Here is a 22,808-nt window from a genome sequence, read left to right as displayed (position 1 = left end):
ACCCACAAACCAAATGCTGCTTCCTGGCAGCAAAGGCAAAGCAAACTCAGCAAAAGCAAACACAGAGGCCCCACAACAGCATGGTATTCCTGACATCAGTCCCATCCCAAAGGCAAGAGAACAGACAAGAGGTTCTGTATCAACTCTGCCGACTGGGGCCCCCGAATGGGGGTGGGGGATCCTCTTCCTCAAGGGTTTTTTCCCTCCAGCCTGGCTCAGTACCTGGTAGTCAAGTCTCTGTCAGGCCAGGACCCCTGCACAGGGACCGGGAGCCATCTGCTTATTTCTCACGTTTCCTCTTGCCATCGAATGTACTGGTGAAGAAGCCCACACCCTCTAACTTACCTTTGCTGATAAGACATCACCTGTTGGCCCCCACCCCGACCCTGCTGCTGACCTCCCCCACGCTTCTCTTCTTCACAAGGGGCACCTGGCAGCAGCAGCACCCCTCCACACCCGCGGACGCCTGGCCCGGCCTGAACGGGAGCCGGCTAGATGCCTACCCGCCCTAGGGCTGGCGCCTGGCTCTCACCTTTCGGCCAAGCTGGAAGGGCACGACCGGGTCGTCCTCAGCGTGCAGGATGAGCAGCGAGCAGGAGATGTGCTTCACACTGCGGGAGGAGATGGAACTGGACCAAGGCCCCGGGGAGAGGTCTGGGGTCTCTGGGCCCACCTGGGTTTAGTGGGGGCTTCACCATGGTGCTCAACAGCTAGAACTCAACTGGCTTTTCACTAGAGAACTATAAGTAGATTCCTCAGATGTTTCTACCACCATTCAGTCAAGTCTAGAGATCGATTCATTCACCAAATCAGGCCCCTGCGTATTTTTTGGAAATTAAAAATGATTATTTTTGCCACTAGACCTATTCTTTAAAAGTTACAGAATGATATTTACAAACCCAATAACAGAGGTGGCCCAAGAAATTAATTGCAAATGAAGGTCACTAGAAATGTGTTGGTAAAAAAGCCCACACCCTCTAACCTGTCTTCATTGAAAATGACATTTAAGGTCACCCTGAACGTTTACAAATAAGTCGACATTTTCAATAGGTTCACATGATCCAAACCCGCCAGCAAACCACGGATGGGCTGTGGGACTGGACAGGCCCTAGAGTGTCTGGCCTCCCCTCACTGAGCAAGCCCGGCACCGGGCAGGACCTGGGCCAGGAGGCTCGCCACCCCACGGACCCAGCCCGTCTGGCGACCTGTGCTTCTGCTTGCAGCACACACGTGCACTCTCTCCCTGCATTCTGCTTCTAGCGGGGAGCACTTCTGCTGCGAGGGTCACACTTTGACAGCTCAACAGCCCATCTTTTCAGGATTTCCACTGTAAGTAGTCTGTCCTAACCCTGACCCACTCTAGAAAAGGCCTGGTTCACATGCTGTCATCTTAGAGCTACCCAAGTGGGGGCTTGTGACTTCCTATTGGTGAAATACTGCCATCCCCTCAATGCTCAGCCGGGAGCAGGGCCAAAAGGTGGCTTTGGGGGCCTCAACACTCACTGTGTGCTTGCTGTTGGAACCCAGTTTCTTCAGATAATTCTTGAAGTTCCAAAACAATATTTATAAACAATCAGGTTTTTTGCTTATGTCTGTTCAGTTTTAGTTTGTTCAACTTTTAGAACCAAAACAAATAATTAAAGGGAAAAATATTCCATTTTTTCACATTTATTCCAGAGTGTAGATTTTTAAATGTTAACTGAATATTTACTTTAAGATTTATTTATTTTAGGGGGGGGAGGGGCACAGGGAGAGAATCTTCAAGCACACTCCCCACAGATCCCATGACCCTGAGATCAAGACCTGAGCCGAAACCAAGAGTTGGTCGCTCACCTGACTGAGCCACCCAGGCACCCCAATAGAAATATATTTTAAGATTTTATTTATTTGTCAGAGAGAGAGTGAGCCAGAGCACAAGCAGGCAGAGGGAGAAGCAGATTCCCCTGCTGAGCAACGAGCCTGATACGGGGCTCGATCCCAGGACCCCAAGATCATGACCTGAGCCGAAGGCAGCCACTTAACCGCCTGAGCCACCCAGGTGTCCCTAGAAATATTTTTTTTTTTTTTAAAGATTTTATTTATTTATTTGAGAGAGAGAGAGTGAGAGACAGAGAGCATGAGAGGGGGGAGGGTCAGAGGGAGAAGCAGACTCCCCACCGAGCAGGGAGCCAGATGCGGGACTCGATCCCGGGACTCCAGGATCATGACCTGAGCCGAAGGCAGTCGCTCAACCAACTGAGCCACCCAGGCGCCCTCCCTAGAAATATTTTTAATAGTGAACTTTGTAACATCTTTCTACAACCGAACAGAAATCAAACGGCTGAGGCGGTGTCATTGTTTGAGTAATAGTCCCCTTATTGCTCTAGAACCTGTCAGGAATTCTGATTCTGATGGACGAGTTTCAAATAAAACAACCACAGGGACATGTTGTCTTCCTGTTGCTTTCATGTCACCACGGCCTTTTCCAATCCCTTCTCTCTCGGCTGCAGCTCTCGGCCTGACTTGCCCTTTACGAAGGTCTGATGGTTAGAGAAGAACCCCAGTATGCAGAATTCCATCCTATTTGGTTAAGGTGACTAGTCCTGGGGGTTCTCAGTGATTTTTTTAAATTGAAAAATGAGGTATTGGGGAGCCTCGGTGGCTCAGTTGTTAGGCATCTTGCCTTTGGCCCAGGTCATGATCCCAGGGTCCTGGGATCGAGCCCCGCATCGGGCTCCCTGCTTGGCGGGAGGCCTGCTTCTCCCTCTCCCTCTCTCCCTGCTTGTGTTCCCTCTCTTGCTGTGTCTCTCTCTGTCAAATAAATAAAATTAAAAAAAAAAAACTTAAAAAAAAATATAGTAAAAAAAAAGAAAAATGAGGTATTGTAGCAGAGTACTCACTTTTCATCATTTGCAAATTTAATTCCACTGCTTGTAATGGGGTCAAGGAAGAACCAGTCAAACCCAGGAAAGTATCGATATATCTGAAAGCGACATGGAAACAACGTGCAGAAGCATCAATTAAAACAGCCACAGAGAAGGCCGAGGTCGAGGGTTCAGACAGAGGGTGCTGAGTGCCCAAGAGTCTCCCCAGCTTCCGAGTGGACCAACCTGAGGCCCCACCAGAGCTGTGCTGGGGTGCCCCGCTGCCCCAGACTCTGCTTAAGAGGCTTCCGAACTGGCCACGTGTGGCTGCCCACAAAATGGGCTCCCACAGCTCCCAGCAGCAGCCGGGCAGGACCAGCTCAGAGACCGTACTTCCCACAGATGCAAGGGCTTCCACCCCTGGAAAAACAGGGGTCCATGTGACTTGGGAGTAAAGCAACATCAAAGAAGTAAGACTATAGAGGACTCCTCCTCTCTCTAACAGTGCACCATGAGGTCAGGTGGGGGGCCAACACAGGCCCCCAGAACGGGTGGCCAGCCAAGAAGCAGTGGGACAGAAGAAGACACAGAGGAGCCCCCTCTGGGCCCGGCTTGTAAAAGGAGGGTCTCAATCCTGGCAGGTGAAGAGGGTCTCAGTCACCCTGGGATCCCCACCAGGGTTCACCTGGGGTGTCACCTGGAGGTATGACTGGGAGAGCCTGGCTGCTGAGCACCATCCAGGCGGACAGGGAGCAGGGATGCCCACCGGGTCCATGTCTGCGGAAGCAGCCAAGACAGCAGCTGCCCGCCTGGGCTGAGCCCCGCGGGGCAAGGATGCCAGGTCAGCAAACCACGCCTCAGACGCAAGGCCTCCCGGGGGTCCTGCTGTCCCTGGACAACCCAGCTGTGAACCCGTCCTTCCACCTGACTGCAGAGTTTTAAAATTCCCAGGGAGCTCTGTGGTCAGGCCAGTGCCCTGCACTAAACAAGGATTAATTTTTATTTTATATTTTCTTAAGAATTACCTTGATAGTAATTATTTTAATAATAAAAACAAGTCAATTTTTAATAAGATCTGTACTTGCCACTGAGAACGGATGGCTCTTAGCTTCTTCACGTATATTAGTGAATGGAGATTCCAATATAAGGGCATCTGGAGGTGTCTCTAGATAAATAAACAGGGGGCTGTGAGGTGAACAAGAAGCCCCCACGGACGCCCGTGGGAGAGACTGGTCCCCCAGACTGGACTGTGGATCCCAGGTGCCCCCCCAGCCACCCCCATCCCCCCCCAGCCAGCCTTGCCCCACAGGCCCTTCTGCACGGTAGCTACCTAAGAAGGGCCCACACAGGGGACTCTCAGGTGGCTGTGATTTGCTCCCAAGAACCACATTTACTGAAGCTGTGTATCAGGAGCCCAGCCCTGATAAGGCTCTCCCAGCTGCTTGAGAACCCGTGGGGAACACAGGGTGGGGTCTGCTGGGGGTTTACCCAGACCCTGGCCTCCAGGCCCAGCCCGCAGGGCTCCGAGATGACACCAAGCCCTGTTGCTGTGCTGCTCGTCCATCAGGGTCCACCTCCCAGGAACCCACAGCGGAGCCTGGGGCATGGCGTGTGCGCGCAGACACGCTGCGTGCCCCGCCAAAGCCCTGGGACCAGGAGGGGCCCATGCCCACCCAACCAGGACTCGCACCTCCACACAAGCTCCTACCTCGCTCGCAGAGGCGCCGCACCAGATTTGTTGCCACTCTGAAAAGGGAGGAAGAAACAGTTCAGGTGAATGACGACCAAAGTTGTCTGAGATGAGAGTGTTCTAGTCTTGTAAGTGACCAGAGAAGCTGTGGGATCTGTGAAGCGGCTGGTGGGGTTTGGGACTGGGGAAGGGTGTGGACAAAGATGCCCAGGACCGTGACTGGGCCCTGCTGCCCCTGCCATCAGCCACCCTCTCCGACTAGGATGGCAATGACAGCCCCCGGGCCTCTTGCCGTCCCAGGACCACACTGGGCAGGTCCCATGCAGATGGCTGTGGCAGGATGGCCTGCTCCCCGCTCTGCCTGGGCCCCTCTCTGTTGTAGGCACGCAGCTCACTCTCCCGGCAGGCCCCATCCCAACTGCTGCATGCCATCCAAGGCGAGCAGCAAGGGGAGGAAGAAGCCACAGCCACGGCACCCAAAGGAAAGGCCGCTGGAAAAGAGATGGCTGCTGAAGGCCTTGGGACTCCGGGCACTGACAGCAGCACTCCTTTTAGAAACACTCTCAACCTTCCATCAGCAGAAGTGATTCAGGCAGCCCCAAATGGAATATTAAACTGCCTCCCCCATCTTGGCAGATGTAAGAAGGGAACCACCCACTGCTGCCTCCCCTAAGTTCTCTGGTAAGCCAAGTACAGACTAAGTGGCCAAGCTGTTCACAATCGTCCCTAGTCTGCATGTGATCAAAGCCCGGCCCTCAGGCTTGCCAGCCAGCACCTGCACGCCAAAGCCAGGCAATGCAAAGCCCAAGTGCCCAGTCTCATTCTGCTCTGAGGACATCTCCCTGAGGCACACCCTGGGACTGAGACGAGTGTGCCCCTCCTCCCTGCAGAGGGACATGGCCACCCCACAGCTGCCTGTGTGTGTGTCTCAGGTCACTTCTTCGGCTGAGGAGTTAAAGTAGCTCAAGCTCTTCATGGTCTTTTGTGGCACTTCATCCCCTGCCCCCACCATGGGAATGAGGGACAAGGCTTGTTGGGACTCATGGTGTCATGGGATCCAGAAGCCACGAGGGCACTTTTGGAGGGACCTGGTGAAACGCCCCATGAAGACCTGCTTCCCCATGGATCCACCATGCTGTGAACTCACCCAGTGCCTAGGGAATGACCCCAAATATACACGGGGTTGTCTCCACTTCTTGCTTTGATCCAGTCAAAAACATGAAGTGCGTCATACGTCATGCCTCGCTCCGATGGCGTTCCTACTGAGTCACCCCAACCTGGCAGGGGAGAAGCAGCAAGAGGAGGAAGTCAAACCCAGCCCATGGAACCTCTTGAGGGGCAGGCTCATCTTCTCCTTTCTCAACAGGCAGCCTAGGCCTGTCCTGGGCAACAGAAGTCTCTGCCACCATCATTCACAACCCTATGTGAGGGGTGTCTGGACAAGCCTGCTCCTACTTCTCCTACTTCCTCAGCCAGCTACAACCCCTGAACCCAGACAGCCATCCATACACCCTTATCTAAGTCCCAAAGAACAACTGTGCAGACAGGGCAGTCAGACCCACAGACTCCTGTGGGCAGATGGGACAGCAAACTCCCCAACCGTTAGGGCTTGCTGGTAGCTGGCCCAAGATGAAGGGCCAGCGACACCCTAGCCTGCCCAGGAGCCCCTGCAGAACAGGAGCATTCCTGGGGGCGGGTCCCTGAGCCCAGTTTGGATTCCATGGCCAGCTGTAGCCCAGCTAAAGACAGATGTGGGGAGTCAAGCTGGGGGTGGGGGCAAGATTCCAGGCTCAAGGCAACTCTGACCCAGAAAGGGAAGAGGCTGTTAGAATAGCAGAGAAAAGTTAACCATCTCTGCCTCAGACTGCATCCTCCCCCAGGGCCCTCCCCCCAGGCTCTTGGAAAGGGTAAGTGCCACTGTCATTTCTAGCAACTCAGCAGTGAGTCATCATCAAATGATCTGAAAGCACCACAAGGCTTAGAAAGAGCCAGTTCTGCTGCATAAGCAAAACCCACAATTAGTGGGCACAATAAACCACCTCCCCTGGGCGTCCCAGATGCCAGATGAGGGAAGGGACTATGTGAGAGACAAGGCCATCCTGAGAGGTTCAGGGTGTGGATAGGAGGAAGGGACACAGAGACAGAGACTGGGAGAAGTGGAGCTTAGAAATGCAGGGACTTGAGGAGAACCGAGGGATTTCACTTCCTGGTAGAAGCACAAGGAGGTAAACAAGGAAGAAGGCCGCTCTTTCTATCACCCTGAGGTCTCTAGCAAACTGCAGGAACACAAAAACCCTTTTAGCATGGAGAAAAGGATATGTGGGTGAACTACTTTCTAGATCCTGATCTGTAGTTTTCCCCAACCCAGAATTTGCAAATAGTCTTCTGTGAAAGAGCCATCCCTGCAGCAGGCAGGACCACCGCCCACCTCCCCCCAAGAGGTCTGTGTGCTCATCCCTGGAGACTGTAAATATGTTAAATTATGTGGCAAGCACAGGACGGGACTGAGACTGCAGAAGGAAATGAGGGCGCTGATCAGTGGACTATGACATGGGTGATTACGGGCTTACCAGCGTGGGTACAAAGTACCCACCTACCATTGTAGACAATGGTCTACTGGACAAGTGAGAGAGGAAGACCAAAGTCAGGGTCAGAAAACAGACTCAAGAGGCCATGAGCTGAGGCACAAGGACAGCTTTGAGCAGCTGGAAAAGGCAGGGAACTGGATTCTCCCACAGCACCTCCTGAAGGGCCTGGCCCTGCCAACACCTGGATTTTAACCCAGCAGCTAAAGATTTTGGACTTGTGACCTCCAGAACTGCAAGATAGTTAAGTCTGTGCTGTTTGAAGACATCAGGTTTGTGGCAATTTGTTACAGCAGCAAGAAGAAACTAACACGACGCCCGTACCCTCGGTCTGAGGGTATTGACACCACTACCCTCCCCTAGTAGGTCAGGCTAAGCAGGCCAAGCAGGCCAAGCAGGCCAAGCAGCCCTCTGACCTCTGACCTCTGCTGCTGAGACTATAGGAGGCCCATGCTTCTCACAGGGCAGCTCCCAGTCAGTACAAAGTATTTTCCTGGCTCATTAAGGTGCACTGTTTTTAGCCTACAATAACTGCGGGTTCTCTGTCTATTCAGCGGCAAAGCCCTCTGATTCACTCAAGAAAGAAAAAGTACTGAGGGTCAAGAAGAAAGAATCTTCCTTCTCTCTTAACAGTTCTTTTTCCTGCTTTCAGAACTTTAACAAGACCAGCTCTTCTGCCCACAAAACGTGTCCGACGACCAGCTTTGGGGGAGTCTGAGTCCAGTAAAGAAAAGACAGTATTTTCTACATTTAAAACGCTGTTGAGGGATGCCCTTCGTCTGCCTGCAGGACACACACGGGAGGACTCTGTCCCCTCACCCCCTTACTACCACACTCGCCATCGCTGCAGGTCAGGGCACCACCTCGGCTTCCCAGGGTGATGCCTGCACAGCAGACCCTGACAGGAGCCACCGGTGCGACAGCCCAGACTCGCACTTGCAAAAGAACTCACCTCTGTAGTCAAAGGTGACCACATGGTAACCAAGGGAACTCAGCACCTGGAAAGTGAAAAATAAATACCTGGGCAACAAATCCATACATCTTGGATTGAGGGCAGCTTGCCTCTTACTAACCCAGCCCGATGTCAGTCTTTGTGTCCTGCACACAGTGGGAGCTTAATAGACTGTTATGACGCTGCCCATTCCCCATTATAAAACCCACACGTCGGCCGCTGCTATTCCCCATTCCCCATTATAAAACCCACACATCTCAGCCGCAGGAGAGCCGTTCTTTCCATATCCCGGAGGCAGAGGGCCGCTGATGCCCTCTGCCTCCGGGATATGGAAAGAACGGCTCTCCTGGGCTGAGACCACATTCAGACCACGGGCTCACAGGTAGCCCCCCCAGGGCAGACACCCTGAGACCAGAGACCCAGGAGGAGGGGCTCTACGGTCAGAGACTGCATCCGGGATCCTTACTGCAACCTAGCATTTCTGACTGTAAGCTTTCACTGAATTTTTCCATTATTAAAAACAAAATCCCTCTAGATGACGTGATCTCCTGGACTAGATGATTACTCACAGCCCCCACCTGAGCCTTCCTGGGGTGCACCCAGAGCCATGTGGAAGCGGCCAGCCACCAACATCCCCCAAAATCACCTGAGGGAGGTGTGCCCCTTTCTCCTTCGCAGGCCCCAGTGCAGCCTGTGGCAGCCGCTTCCCTCCAGCCCTGAGCCTCCCGCAGAGTCTGTCCCCACCAGGGCCACAGCTGCTCCAGGTGAGAACCTCAACCGGGGACCACAGCTCTGCAAGCGCACCCCCTCCCCCACTTGATCCAATTCAATCGAGGCACAAACACTCCCTGGCCCATAGCAGCGCCTGTCCTCAGTGTATGAGGGACAGAGTGGTGCCCACAAGATGCAGATGTTCCCTTGCATTTGTTTCTGTCCGTCTCTGCCAGGTTAGCCAATGCAGGCGTCCATCCCTGTGAGGGGAGGCTGAGGGAGATGGCCCTGGAGGCAACCACACATTTCCGGCTCTGAGCGCCTGGCTGGGAGACCCACTGGCCCCTCCACCAGGTCAGCCTGGAATCTGGTTCTAAGGTGAGACTTCAGTGTGGCAGAGCTCCTGACCCTGCAACTTGGCAGGAGTGTGGCTCCCTGGCCCTGGGTGCTCTCCATTCGTTTTACAAGAGAAACACAGCATTTAACAACAATTTCAAATGCCTTCAATATAACTGCCAATATCTGGCATATGATCCCCAAAGTGCATTCTTTCTGCTTTCGGCAGCTCTCCCTGGAGGCAGCATTATAGGAGGCACTATATGCTTTTATTATATATGCTTATATATTATTATATTATATATATTATTATATGTTTCTTATATAAGCATTCCATGGAGAAGGCAGTGTTGGAAAGGCCAATGCTGATCAACCCTCTCACAAGTACTGGAGGCACTCCCCTCTGTACATGCCTCCTGGGAAGAGCAGGTGGGAAACACCACTTGGGCGATGAGCTTTCCTTCCTACGCCATGTGGATACCACTCTCCCCTCATACACACTACGTATGTGACTCTGCTCTTCATATACCCCCTGTACACAAATCTGCCCATCGACACCTTGTGAATGCCACTCTGCGTGTTCTACACTGTGTGCGCGCCGCTCTCCCATCACCACACCGTGTACGCAGCTCCCCGTCACCATACCGTGTACGCAGCTCTCCTGTCATCACACCGTGTACACAGCTCTGCCCCATCATACAGCCTATGGACACCCCTCTGTCATACATTGTGTGCCATCTTCACCTACCTTGTAAAGTTCCACCCGGTGGTCACCTCCTCTAGAGCGTCAGGGAAAAGGAAACAAGAATGGGTGTTAGCACATCTTCTCAAAAAGGCCGGCCCCAGGGTCAGTACTGGAGTGTCTGGGTCCTTGGTGACTTGGTCCCCAAGTCCATATAGGGAGGGTCATTGGGGGACAGGTGACCTCCTCTGCAGGGCATCATAGTGGCTCCATGCTTGTTTCTGGCAGTACCGTGACAGGCAAGGGATAGTGTCAGCATTTTGGGGATATTTCTTAATTATTGCCTTACTTCTATTTTTGACTAGCTAATACATAGGTACAATACACAATCCAGAAGACACAAGAGGATACACAGCAAGCCCCCAACTCCTGCCCAGCACGTAGCCCCTGCCTCAGCTCCCTGGTGACCAGCAAGTAGGCAGAAGTGAAGGCGCTTCTTTATACGACATACACACTCTACTTTCTCTCACTTTTCACTCAGTAATTCACAGCCAACTTCCAAGACTCTTTTTAGCGGTTGTTCACACCTTCCTTATCTTGCAGTCATTCTGGCCCTCTCCTACCTGCTGTGAACCTAAGTTTTACTGCCATGGCCAGCTCGTGCTGATGTCCTTTTGCATAAGTGTGCTCCACGTGTGGGATACGTTCCTACACACTGAACTGCTGGGTGGAAGGTGTGTGTGATCATAAGCTTGACAATTACTGCCCAGCCGTCTTCAGAGGGGCCCTGGCCCATCTCCTAGCCCTGCACCCACAGATTAGTGTGGAGTGGGCACTTCTTATTACAGACACTAAACAGGCGTTCATGCATCCAAACTGTTTCGTGTGTCTATACTTCTTTGTCCGAGGACTACCTATCCCTTCTCATGCTTTGTCCAGCTGTTGGTCGGCTATTACTGTGGACAGACACCAAAGTGGGGACGGGGCCACCTCAGGAAGGAGAGCATGTCAGCGGGTGAACTCACCCTCTCCAGACTTTTTAGCAGTTTTCCTCTTTTATAGTGAGCATCCTGGCCACTTTGCTGTGTGTATGTTTGGGGCGGGGGGTGGGGGGCAGGCAGGGAGTGTCCCTGAGGGAGACAGGGATGAGACAAAGGAGGAAAACCAATGCAATGCGGCCACAGAAATACAACGGAATGAGTTTCAGGACCAGAAGGAAATACTGAAAAATGTTTTCAGTTATCTTTGGAAAAGTTCATGGTGGCTCTTGTCTAGGTTGTTTGAATTCCCTACCTCGAGCAAAAAGAAGAGGGGTTGAGCATGTGACACAGTGCACAGCAGCAGCCGGGGACTGGCTCTTGGGGAGCCAGGGCTGCTGTAATCCTGCCAGGCTGGGGGTGGGGGGGCTCTCTGGGGACAGGGGAGAGGGCAGCAACACTTTCAAAGTCACAGTGTTCCTTCAAACCTGAAGTTTAGGCAGACTTTGTCTTTTTTACCATGTGACTGGCATTGCTTAACTAAACCTTATTCCCAGTAAACTACAAAATTTTCTCATTTATAGGATGATGCTACCAGAGTGGTTATAACCACTTGCTCTTTGAAAAGCAGAAGAGAGGGCACCTGGGTGGCTCAGTCGTTAAGCGTCTGCCTTCGGCTCAGGTCATGATCCCAGGATCCTGGGATCGAGTCCCACATCGGGCTCCCTGCTCGGTGGGAAGCCTGCTTCTCCCCTCCCCCACTCCCCCTGCTTATGTTCCCTCTCTCGCTTTGTCTCTCTCTGTCAAATAAATAAATAAAATCTTTAAAAAAAAAAAAAGTAAAGAAAGAAAAGCAGAAGAGAAACCCACTGTAGCTAGTCCCAGACAAAGAAGAAAGCAAACTACCAAGTGCATGCATGATTCAGCAGCTAAACGCTCTGCTCTGCGGCCTCACACAGCATCCTCACAGCCCACACTTCCTGGACTTCCTGCAATGTCCACTGTGGAGCTCCTCTGCCCCGACACCACCAGGGTCTGCTTGCTGCTCTCCCCAGCCCCCGCAAAGGCCTGTTAATTGATCTCTTTGTTGGTTCTGCCTATAGAATGACATACCCCCAGCACACCATGGCAGCCACGGCACCCCGCTGACCCTTACCCGGGCCCTGTAGTAGCCCTGCCTCCTGCCGGCTCCTGCCAGCTCACTCACGCGCCCTAAGGAATCTGCAACAACACTGACCCTCCTGGGGCTTCTCAGACAATGTTGTTTGGAAAATGTACCTCCTCCTTCACCCACGTTGCTCTCCCAGAGATTCTTCTGAACAAGGCCAACCATGTGGGTAGACAAAGCCAAGTCCCAGTGAATCTGAAGGACATACCATCAAAGCCACTCTTTTAAAAAAAAAAAAAAAAAAGACTTTATTTGAGAGAGAGAGGGAGCACGAGTGCATGAGCAGGGTGAGCAGCAGAGGGAGAGGGAGAAGCAGACTTCCCGCAGAGCAGGGAGTCTGATGCGGGACTCGATCCCAGGATCCTGGGATCATGACCTGAGCTGAAGGTACACGCCTGACCGACTGGGCTACCCAGGCGCCCACAAAGCCACTCTTGAAAAGCATCTGGGATAAACTTGAGCAAAGGCTTGGCCTGCCACAGACAGTGCCTCAGCAATAGCCCGGCAGGACACACTGGCATTGCTGGCTTACAGATGAGAGAGAGAGAACTCACACCCATCACCCAACCCGACAGCATGGTGGGGCGGCCTGAGAGGATGAGTTTATCTGTGTGCACTCAGCTGGGGTCCCTCTGGCCTCCCTCTGCTTTCAGCAGCCCTCCTTCGATGTCACCCTGACTCCTTCTCAGCACTCACTGCCCCTTGCCAGGAAGTGTGCCTCCGCCCCAGAAGGGGATGCCTGCCTGCGACCCTCAGACGGGGCTGACACACACGGCTGGTGAACAGGTGACAGCATTCCCCAGGGGTGCTGCGGTCCTGAAGTGTCACAGCGACCCCTCTGAGGAACCACCGCACCTTACTCACTGAGAAGCCTTATTCCCTAAGTCACTGGCCCTCACTTTGCCCTTCAAATTACGACGTCAGGAGGAAAGCAACACCCCACTCTGGCCGAGGATCCGGGTCACTGTGACAGAGACACAGCCTCCTCCATTCCACCCAGGTGCGAGCCCCAGATAAGGGGTGTCTGGACACAGCTTCCCACATCTGCTTAACATGGGGGGTGGGGTGGTTTCCCAAGGAAACTGCACCTGGGCCCACCTTGCATACAGCTCTGCTCTGAGCCTGTGGGAACACTGCTTCATGGGAGTTTCACCCTGACCCCTTTCCCCCAAATCCCATAAACTCTGCCTTTTCCTGTGTTCTTGGGATGCCCCACAGCCCCACTGCCTGTACACTCCCTCACTGCAGGGGGTCAGTAGACCCGGCTGGGCCAGCATTGCAGGGAGGACACGCTACACAGGCTCCTCTTCCTCACCTTGTGCCTGCATTCCCGTGCAGGTACAGGATGATAGGGCGGCTGGAAGCCAAGGTGTCCTCATACCACATCTGGTCCTTTCCTTGGGCATCCTTCCACCAGACAGTGGGGACAGTGTGCCTGGAAACAGAAGCAGAGTGGAGTGGCACGATCAGATGAGGATGACTACTGACAGAACGACACAGGATCAGAGTCACAACTGAGCACAGAGCAGGACAGGTGGGGCTGGGGAGGCAAACTGTCCCCATGACCAGAAGAAATAACTCAGAACTCCAAGCTAGAGTGATGGCTTCTGACAGCCTTGGTATATTTCCTACTTATACCTGGGCACCTCGGGGCCACAGAAGCTCCCTCTGGTAGCAGGTGGGCAGGGGTTGGGGGTGGGGGTGGAGTTTCTCCCGTGTGAACTGTACACTCTGTAAGGTAAGATCTAGTCCGGCTCGCTCACCAGGCCTTCACCTGGGCCTCGCACAGAATGAGTGCTTAATACATACTAGCTAAGTAACATCATTTCCCCTCATACACACCCATATATTTAAGCTGCAACTTTTTACTTATTTTTATTTAAATTCAGTTAACATATAATGTATTATTAGTTTCAGAGGTAGAGTTCAGTGATTCATCAGTCTTATATAAAGCCCGGTGCTCATTACATCAAGTGCCCTCCTTAACGCCATCACCCAGTTACTCCATCCCCCTACCTTCCTCCCCTCCAGCAACCCTTAGTTTGTTTCCTATGATTAAGTCTCTTATGATTTGTCTCCCTCTCTTATTTCATCTTGTTTTATTTTTTCCTCTCTTCCCCTATGATCCTCTGTTTTGTTTCCTAAATTCCACATATGAGTGAAATCATATAATTGTCTTTCTCTTATTGACTTATTTTGCTTAGCATAATACCCTCCAGTCATCCATGTCCATGTAAATGGTAAGTATTCATCCTTTCTGATGGCTGAGTAATATTCCATTGTATATATGGACCACATCTTCTTTATCCATTCATCTGTTGAAGGGCATCTCGGCTCTTTTCATAGTTTGGCTTTTGTGGACATTGCTGCTATGAACATTGGGGTGCACGTGCCCCTTCAAATCACTGTTTGTATCCTTTGGATAAATACCTAGTAGTACAATTGCTGGGTCATAGGGTAGCTCTACTTTCAACTTCTTGAGGACCCTCCCTACTGTTCTCCAGAGTGGCTGCACCAGCTTGCATTCCCACCAACAATGTAGGAGGGTTCCCCTTTCTCTAGATCCTCACCAACATTTGTTGTTTCCAGTCTTGTTAATTTTTAGCCATTCTGACTGGTGTGAGGTGGTATCTCATTGTGGTTTTGATGTGTATTTCCTTGATGCCAAGTGATGTGAAGCATATCTTCATGTGTCTGTTGGCCATTTGTATGTCTTCTTTGAAGAAATGTCTGTTCATGTCTCCTGCCCATTTCTGACTAGATTGTTTTTTTGGGTGATGAGTTTGAAAAGTTCTTTATGTATCTTGGATAGTAGCCTTTTATCTGATATGTCATTTGCAAATATCTTCTCCCATAATGTAGGTTGCCTTTTAGTTTTGTTCACTATTTTCTTTGCTGTGCAGAGCTTTTTATCTTGATTAAGTCTTAATAGTTCATTTTTGCTTTTGTTTTCTTTTCTATCGGAGACATAACTAGCAAGAATTTGCTGTAGCCAAGGTCAAAGAGGTTGCTGCTTGTGTTCTCCTCTATGATTTTGATAGATTCCTGTCTCACATTTAGGTCTTTCATCCATTTCATGTTTATCTTTGTGTATGGTGTAAGAAAGAGGTCCAGTTTCATTCTCCTGCACGTGGCTGTCCAATTTTCCCAACACCATTTGTGGAAGAGACTGTCTTTGTTCCATTGGATATGCTTTCCTGCTTTGTCGAAGATTAGTTGACCATAGAGTTGAGGGTCCATTTCTGGGCTCTCTATTCTGTTCCATTGATCTATGTGTCTGTTTTTGTGCCAGTATCATGCTGTCTTGATGATCACAGCTTTGTAATACAGCTTCAAGTCAGATATTGTGATGCCCCCAGCTTTGGTTTTCTTCCAACATCCCCCTGGTGATTCAGGGTCTCTTCTCGTTCCATACAAATTTTAGGATTGTTTGTTCCAGCTCTGCAAAAACGGCAATGGTATTTTGATAAGGATTGCGCTGAATGTGTAGATTTCCTCTGGGCAGCATAGACATTTTCACAATGTTTATTCTTCCAATCCATGAGCATGGAATGTTTTTCCATCTCTTTGTGTCTTCCTCAATTTCTTTCTTAAGTGTTCTGTGGTTTCTAGAGTATATGTCCTATACCTCTGTGGTTAGGTTTATTCCTAGGTATCTTATGGTTTTTGGTGCTTTTGTAAATAGGATCAATTCCTTAATTTCTCTTTCTTCTGTCTCATTGTTAGTGTATAGAAATGCAACTGATTTCTGTACATCGATTTTACATCCTGCCACTTTGCTGAATTGCTGTATGAGTTCTAGTAATTTTGGGGTGGAGTCTTTTGGGTTTTCCATATAAAGTATCATGTCATCTGTGAAGAGAAAGAGTTTAACTTCCTCTTTGCCGATTACACAGATGCCTTTCATTTCTTTTTGTTGTCTGATTGCTGTTGCTAGGACTTCTAGTACTATGTTGAATAATAGTGGTGAGAGTAGGCATCCCTGTCGTGTTCCTGATCTTAGGGGAAAAGCTCTCAGTTTTTCCTCATTGAGAATGATATTCACTGTGTGCTTTACACAGATGGCTTTTACGATATTGAGGTATGTACCCTCTATCCCTACACTATGGAGAGCTTTAATCAACAAAGTATGCTGTATTTTGTCAAATGCTTTCTCTGCATCAATTGAGAGTATCATGTGGTTCTTGCCTTTCTTTGACTTATGTAGTCTATCACAGATTGATTTGTGGATGCTGAACTATCCTTGCAGCCAAGGAATAAATCCCACTTGGTCGTGGTGAATAAACCTCTTACTGTACTGTTGGATCCTATTGGCTAGTATCTTGGTGAGAATTTCTGCATCCATGTTCATCAGGGATATCGGTCTGTAATTCTCCTTTTTGGTGGGGTCTTTGTCTGGTTTTGGGATCAAGGAAATGCTGGCTTCTTGAGTTTGGAAGTTTTCCTTCCATTTATGTTTTTTGAAACAGCTTCAGAAGAATAGGTATTCATTCTTTAAATGTTTGGCAGAAGTCCCCTGGGAAACCATCTGGCCCTGGACTCTTGTTTTCTTGGGAGATTTTTATTTACTGCTTCAATTTCCTAGCTGGTTATGGATCTGTTTGGGTTTTCTATTTCTTCCTGTTTCGGTTTTGGTAGTTTATACGTCTCTAGGAATGCATCCATTTCTTCCAGATTGCCTAATCTGCTGGCATATATTTGCTGATAATATGTTCTTATAATTGTTTATATTTCTTTGGTGTTGGTTGTGATCTCTCTTCTTTCATTCATGATTTTATTTATTTGGGTCCTTTCTCTTTTCTTTTGGTAAGTCTGGCCAGGGGTTTATCAATCTTAAAATTCTTTCAAAGAACCAGCTCCCAGTTTTGTTGATCTGTTCTACTGTTCTTTTGGTTTCTATTTCATTGATTTCTGGCCTAATCTTTATTATTTCCCTTCTACTGGATTTAGGCTTTATTTGCTGGGCTTTTTCCCCCAGCTCCTTTAGGTGTAATGGTTAGGTTGTATATTTGAGACCTATCTTGTTTCTTGAGAAAGGTTTGTATTGCTATATACTTCCCTCTTAGGACCACCTTTGCTGCATCCCAAAGGTTTGGAACAGTTGTGTTTTAAGTTTCATTAATTTCCATGAATTTTTAAATTCTTCTTTAGTTTCCTCGTTGACCCATTCATTCCTTAGTAGGATGCTCTTTAGACTCCATGTATGTTTTTTTCAAATTTCCTCGTGTGATTTAGTTCCAGGTTCAAAGCATTATGGTCCGAAGATATGCATGGAATAATCTCAATCTTCTGGTACTGGTTGAGACCTGATTTGTGACCCAGTATGTGATCTATTATGGAGAATGTTCCACGTGCACTTGAGAAGAATGTGTATTCTTTTGCTTTAGGATGGAATGCTCTGAATATATCCGTGAAGTACAGTCCAGTGTGTCATTCAAAGTCCTTGTTTCCTTGTTGATCTTCTACTTAGATGATCTATCCATTGCAGTGCGTGGGGTGTCCCCTACTATTGGGGCACCTGGGTAGCTCAGTCAATTAGCATCTGCCTTCAGCTCAGGTCATGATCCCAGGGACCTGGGACCTGGGATCAAGCCCTGCATCAGGCTCCTTGCTCAGTAGGGAGCCTGCTCCCCACCCTTGTGCTCTCTCTGTCAAATAAATAAATAAAAATTTTTTTAAAAAGTAATAAAGTCCCTTACTATTATTATATTATCAACGTGTTGTTTAATTTTATTATTAACTGGTTTATGTAATTGGCTGCTCCCATGTTAGGGGTATAAATGTTTACAATTGTTAGATCTTCTCGTCGAATAGAACCTTTAATGATGATATAGTGTGCTTCCTCAACTTTTATTACAGTCTTTGGCTTAAAATCTAATTTGTCTGATATAAGGATTGCTACCCCAGCTTTCTTTTGATGTCCGTTAGCATGATAAATGGTTTTCCACCCCCTCACTTTCAATCTGGAGGTGTCTTTGGGTCTAAAGCGAGTCTCTTGCAGGCGGCATATCGATGGGTCTTGTTTTTTTATCCAGTCTGATACCCTATGTCTTTTGATTTGGGCATTTAGAGTAACTATTGAAAGATATGAATTTAGGGCCTTTTTATTACCTGTAAAGTCACTGTTTCTGTACATTGTCTCTGTTCCTTTCTGGTCTATGTTACTTTTGGGCTCTCTCTTCACTTAAAGAATCCCTTTTTTTTTTTTTAAAGATTTTATTTATTTATTTGAGAGAAAGAGAGAGACAGAGAAACAGCATGAGAGGGGAGAGGGTCAGAGGGAGAAGCAGGCTCCCCGCTGAGCCAGGAGCCTGATGTGGGACTCGATCCCAGGACTCCGGGATCATGACCTGAGCTGAAGGCAGTTGCTTAACCAACTGAGCCACCCAGGTGCCCAAGAATCCCTTTTAATATTTCTTGCAGGGCTGGTTTAGTGATCACAAATCCTTTCAGTTTCTGTTTGTTTGTCCTGGAAGCTTTTTCTCTATTTCTATTTTGAATGACAGCCTAATTGGATAAAGTATTCTTGGCTCCATTATTTTTCTCATTTAGCACCCTGAATATATCATGTCAGTCCTTTCTGGCCTGCCAGGTCTCTGTGGATAGGTCTGCTGCTAATCTAATGTTTCTACCCTTGTAGGTTATGGACCTCTTGTCCTGAGCTGCCCTCAGGATTTTCTGTCTTTTTTTTTTTTTTTTTTAAAGATTTTATTTATTTATTTGACAGAGAGAGAGAGACAGTGAGAGAGGGAACACAAGCAGGGGGATTGGGAGAGGGAGAAGCAGGTTTCCCACTGAGCAGGGAGCCCGATGCGGGGCTGGATCCCTGGACCCCGGGATCATGACCTGAGCCGAAGGCAGACGCTCAACAACTGAGCCACCCAGGCGCCCTCTCTTTGTCTTTGAGATTTGCAAGTTTCACTATTATATGTCGGGGTGTTGATCTATTTTTATTGATTTTGAGGGGTGTTCTCTGTGCCTCCTGGACTTGAATGCCTATTTCCTTCCCCACATTAGGGAAGTTCTCTGCTATAATTTGCTCCAATATACCTTCTGCCCCTCTCTCTCTTTCCTCTTCTTCTGGGATCTCAATTATTCTAATATTGTTTCATCTTATGGTATCACTTATCTCTCGAATTATGCCCTCGTGATCCAGTAGTTGTTTATCTCTCTTTTTCTCATTTGGTCTTCTATATCACTATTTCTCTCTTCTACCTCATTTATCCTAGCGATTAGAGCTTCCATTTTTTATTGCATCTCATCCATATCCTTTTTGATTTCAACTTGGTTAGATTTCATTTCTTTTATTTCTCCAGAAAGGGATTCTGTAATCTTTGCTTTTCTCAACCCCAGCTAGTATCTTTATAATCGTCATTCTGAACTCTAGTTCCGACACCTTACTTAATACTGATTAGGTCCCTGGCAGTCAGTACTGCTTCTTGTTCTTTTTTTTGAGGTGAGTTTTTCGTCTTGTCATTCTGTCAAGAGAAGAACAGATGGACGAGAGAACAAAATACTAAAATGGCAACAACGACCCCAGAGAAATATACACTACAAATCAGAAAAGACCCAAAACTGAAAAAAAAATAAAATAAAAGAGAGAGAGAGAGACTATAATCAGACATGATCAGAAAAGAGCAATATAGTGGATTCTGTATTTTGGTCTGTTTATTAGAAAACTAGATCCCAAAATTGTAAAGGAAGAAAAACTTATATACATACAAAAATAAAATTAAATAGAATGAAAGGATAGAACATAACTATAAAGATGAAAATTTAAAAAGCCTTTAACAAAAACTGCATCCCAAAATTATAAAGAAAGAAAAACATATATATTCAAAAATAAAAGTAAATATAACGAAAGGATGGAATGTAACTGTAAAAATGAAAAATAAAAAAGATTTAAAAAGAAGAGTTGATAAAATAAAAAACTGGTTGAAAAGGAAAGAGAAAAAAATAAAATTCAAAGACTAAAGAATCATGGGACAAAAACCATGAATTCTATATACTATTTTCCACTAGCACTGGAGTTTTGCAGTTCTGTGTGATCAGTAAACTTGGGTCTTAGCTGGATGTTCTTGCTGGTTTTCTGGGGGGAGGGGCCTGTTGTGCTGATTCTCAGGTGTCTTTGCCTCTCAGCAGAATTGCACTGCCCTTGCCAGAGGGCCAGGCTAAGTAATCTGCTCCAGATTGCTTGCTCGCTGTGGCTTTTGTTCCCTGAAGGCTTTCTGCGCAGCTTTAGAGAATGAGAATGAAAATGAAAATGGTAGCCTCCCAGCCTCCGGGAGGCAGGGCCCCACTCCTCAGTGCACCCTCAGGGAAAAGCAGTCAATCACTCCTGTCTCCGGGGTCTCAGTTCACATTCTGTGCTCACCTAGCCTGTCACCGAGTGTTTCTATCTCAGGCATGCGACCCTGTTTGGAGTCTCCAAACCCAGCAGATTCCTGCAGTGCATACCAGTGCTTCTCCTCTCCCGGGAGAAAGGCGGTCTCTCTACGGCTCTGCCGCTTGCTGGGAACCTGCTTGGAGAGCAGTCACCCAACCATGCCACAGTTGACGGTATATGGCAACCCCGAGCTGAGAGCCCACTCCTGGGCTCATTGATTGCAGCCGGCTTCCCTGCTCTGATACCTGGGAGCTCTGCTGCACTCAGGCACCCCCGGTCTTCCTGTGACCCCAAGGGTCCTGAGACCACACCGTTCCACCTAGGATTTTGCCACCTGAGCATCTTTCAGGCAGGGACTTCACTCAGCAGAGCAGACTTCTAAAATTTCCGGTTTTGTGCTCCACGGCTCTATCACTTTCCAGTAGTCGGCTTATAGAGGCTCCCGCCCCCCGCGGTTTATCTTCCCATATATCGCCTGGGATCCACTTCTCCGCACTTCCTACTCTTGCAGAAAGTGGTCGCTTTTCTATTTGTAGAGTTGAAGCTATTCTTTTCTTACATCTCCAGTTGAGTTCGCTGGTGTTCAGAATGATTTGAGAGCTATCTAGCTGAATTCCTGGGACCAGATGAAACTAAGTCCTCCACCATCTTGGACTATCTAGTCTAAGCTGTACACGATTTAACTCACAACGGACCTAAGATAGTTCATGCTGTCATAGGTGATAATTCAGCGACACTGATCTTTATGAGCTGGACTAGAAGCTGGCCATCCTTAAAGCACCATTTCTAATGTACAGCAGATTCCAGAGCCCGCTCACAAGGCATCTGGGAGCACACCCATCTCTGTAGGAGGAGATGCTGCAAGCCAACATGCTACATGGATGGACTGGTGTCAGCCCGGCTCATCCCACACTTGACCGGGCAGGTGCACTCAGTCTCTCTGGCCAGAACTCTCCCTCAGGGAGATGCTCCAGTTAATCTGAAGTCAATCCACATCAAATACTGTTAATTGCTGCGGAGGGTCCGAATGAATAGGTTTTTCTGTAAAACACATTCACATTTATTAGCAAGAATGCTTACAAATATTAAATGGCCATTTTTAAATTTTCTACTTAAGTTTCAGCATTTTACTTCTTCATTTTCTTTTTAGAGGGCAGAGGAGGGAGAGACAGAGAGAGAATCTTAAACAGACTCCAGGCCCAGTGCGGGGCATGACGTGGGGCTCAATCTCACAACCCTGAGATCATGACCTGAGCCGAAATCAAGAGTCAGACGCTTACCAACTGAGCCACCCAGGTGCCCCTTAGCATTTCACTTCTAACGGTTCTTTGACCCGTTCCAGAGGACAGCATTTTGGGTGGTTCTGATTCTGACCATAATGATCACTCTATGGCAATTATAAACCCATGGGACCAAAAGGCACATTTTAAAAGTCCTGGACGCTGCTGTACTTCCAGGAGCCAGCTTACCCCAAACCTGGTGCTCTTCACAAAGGCCCGGGAAGCTCCCAGCCAGAGGAGAGGGACCCTATTCCCAGGGCTCTCCTGCCCCCTGCCAGAGGGAGAGCTTGTGCCCACAAACAGGCAGCTAAGAACAAGGCCTACTGCTGCCCGAGGGCCCACAGCATCCTCATGACAGTACAGGGCACAGACCTGGGCAGGCCAGCCGGGGCCCAGCAGCACACAGCCTGGCTGTCACTAATTTGAGTCTCGCCATTGCTGTCACTCAGGACAACCTTCTTGGGTGACTGCTGTGGGAGCTTTCAGCCTAAGTATCAGCAGCACAAACATCCCTCCTGCAATAGACTGCCCTAACCACTACCCAAGGAAGAGGTCCCTACTAACAAACCCCTGTCCATGTCTCAAAGCATAGACCACACTAACCAGCAGGAGGGCTGACCAATTCCTAACAGATAGCTCTGAGCAAAACACATCAACCTTCTGACTGAGGACACAAGAGCAAAGTGTCCCATGCACACACACTGGTCAGTAAATATAAGATTAAATTAAACCAGAAATAACAAAAGCCTAGTCCCAGCATTAACTCCTAGAACAATAATCTCCCTTCCCATTTTATGTTCTCTACCCAGGACCATTAGATATGGCTGAACTTCCTCACAGCCCACACTGGGAAGCCACCCACAGCATTTTGTTTAGAAGCATCTCACGTACACAGCAGTTTTCTGCAAGGGCAGAGAGGACGTCATGGCTGCTGAAAGAGAAACCCAGCTACATAAAGGGGCAGTGATGCCAAGCTGCTTCAGAGAGAAGAAAGAAAGTGCCACAGAAAAGTTGGTCAATTTTAATTTAGTTGTTCAGAAACATCCACTTGTCCATAGGGAAAAGCAGGAAAACATATTCCAAGAAGACAGAAAGAAGTCACAGAGCTTAAGTCCCATTTAAATTTTGGCTCAAAAAAGTCAATACAAGAAGAGAGCAAACACCACCATTATCAGTGGCTGTAAGCACAGCACGTGGA

At 48.6% G+C, this 22,808-nt stretch overlaps 1 protein-coding gene across 2 annotated transcripts in view; it reads right to left on the bottom strand.

Annotated features, from left to right (window-relative positions):
- The window catches only part of ABHD12 (abhydrolase domain containing 12, lysophospholipase), an 88,895-nt gene that overhangs the window by 2,484 nt on the left and 63,603 nt on the right, over positions 1-22,808 (bottom strand). The window contains exons 4-11 of one of the 2 annotated variants that reach the window (XM_044918732.1): positions 13,260-13,379; positions 9,866-9,896; positions 8,071-8,116; positions 5,681-5,810; positions 4,552-4,589; positions 3,929-4,008; positions 2,880-2,962; positions 533-611 (exon numbers count right to left, since the gene is read on the bottom strand). In XM_044918732.1, the coding sequence (XP_044774667.1) occupies positions 533-611; positions 2,880-2,962; positions 3,929-4,008; positions 4,552-4,589; positions 5,681-5,810; positions 8,071-8,116; positions 9,866-9,896; positions 13,260-13,379 (607 nt within the window). Of the gene's footprint in view, positions 1-532; positions 630-2,879; positions 2,963-3,928; positions 4,009-4,551; positions 4,590-5,680; positions 5,811-8,070; positions 8,117-9,865; positions 9,897-13,259; positions 13,380-22,808 lie in introns of both variants that reach the window. The other variant, XM_021700685.1, reaches the window with a different exon arrangement.

This window comes from Neomonachus schauinslandi, chromosome 10, assembly GCF_002201575.2.
Source record: "Neomonachus schauinslandi chromosome 10, ASM220157v2, whole genome shotgun sequence".
Lineage (NCBI taxonomy): Eukaryota > Metazoa > Chordata > Mammalia > Carnivora > Phocidae > Neomonachus > Neomonachus schauinslandi.
This window is presented reverse-complemented; position numbering and strand designations above follow the sequence as displayed.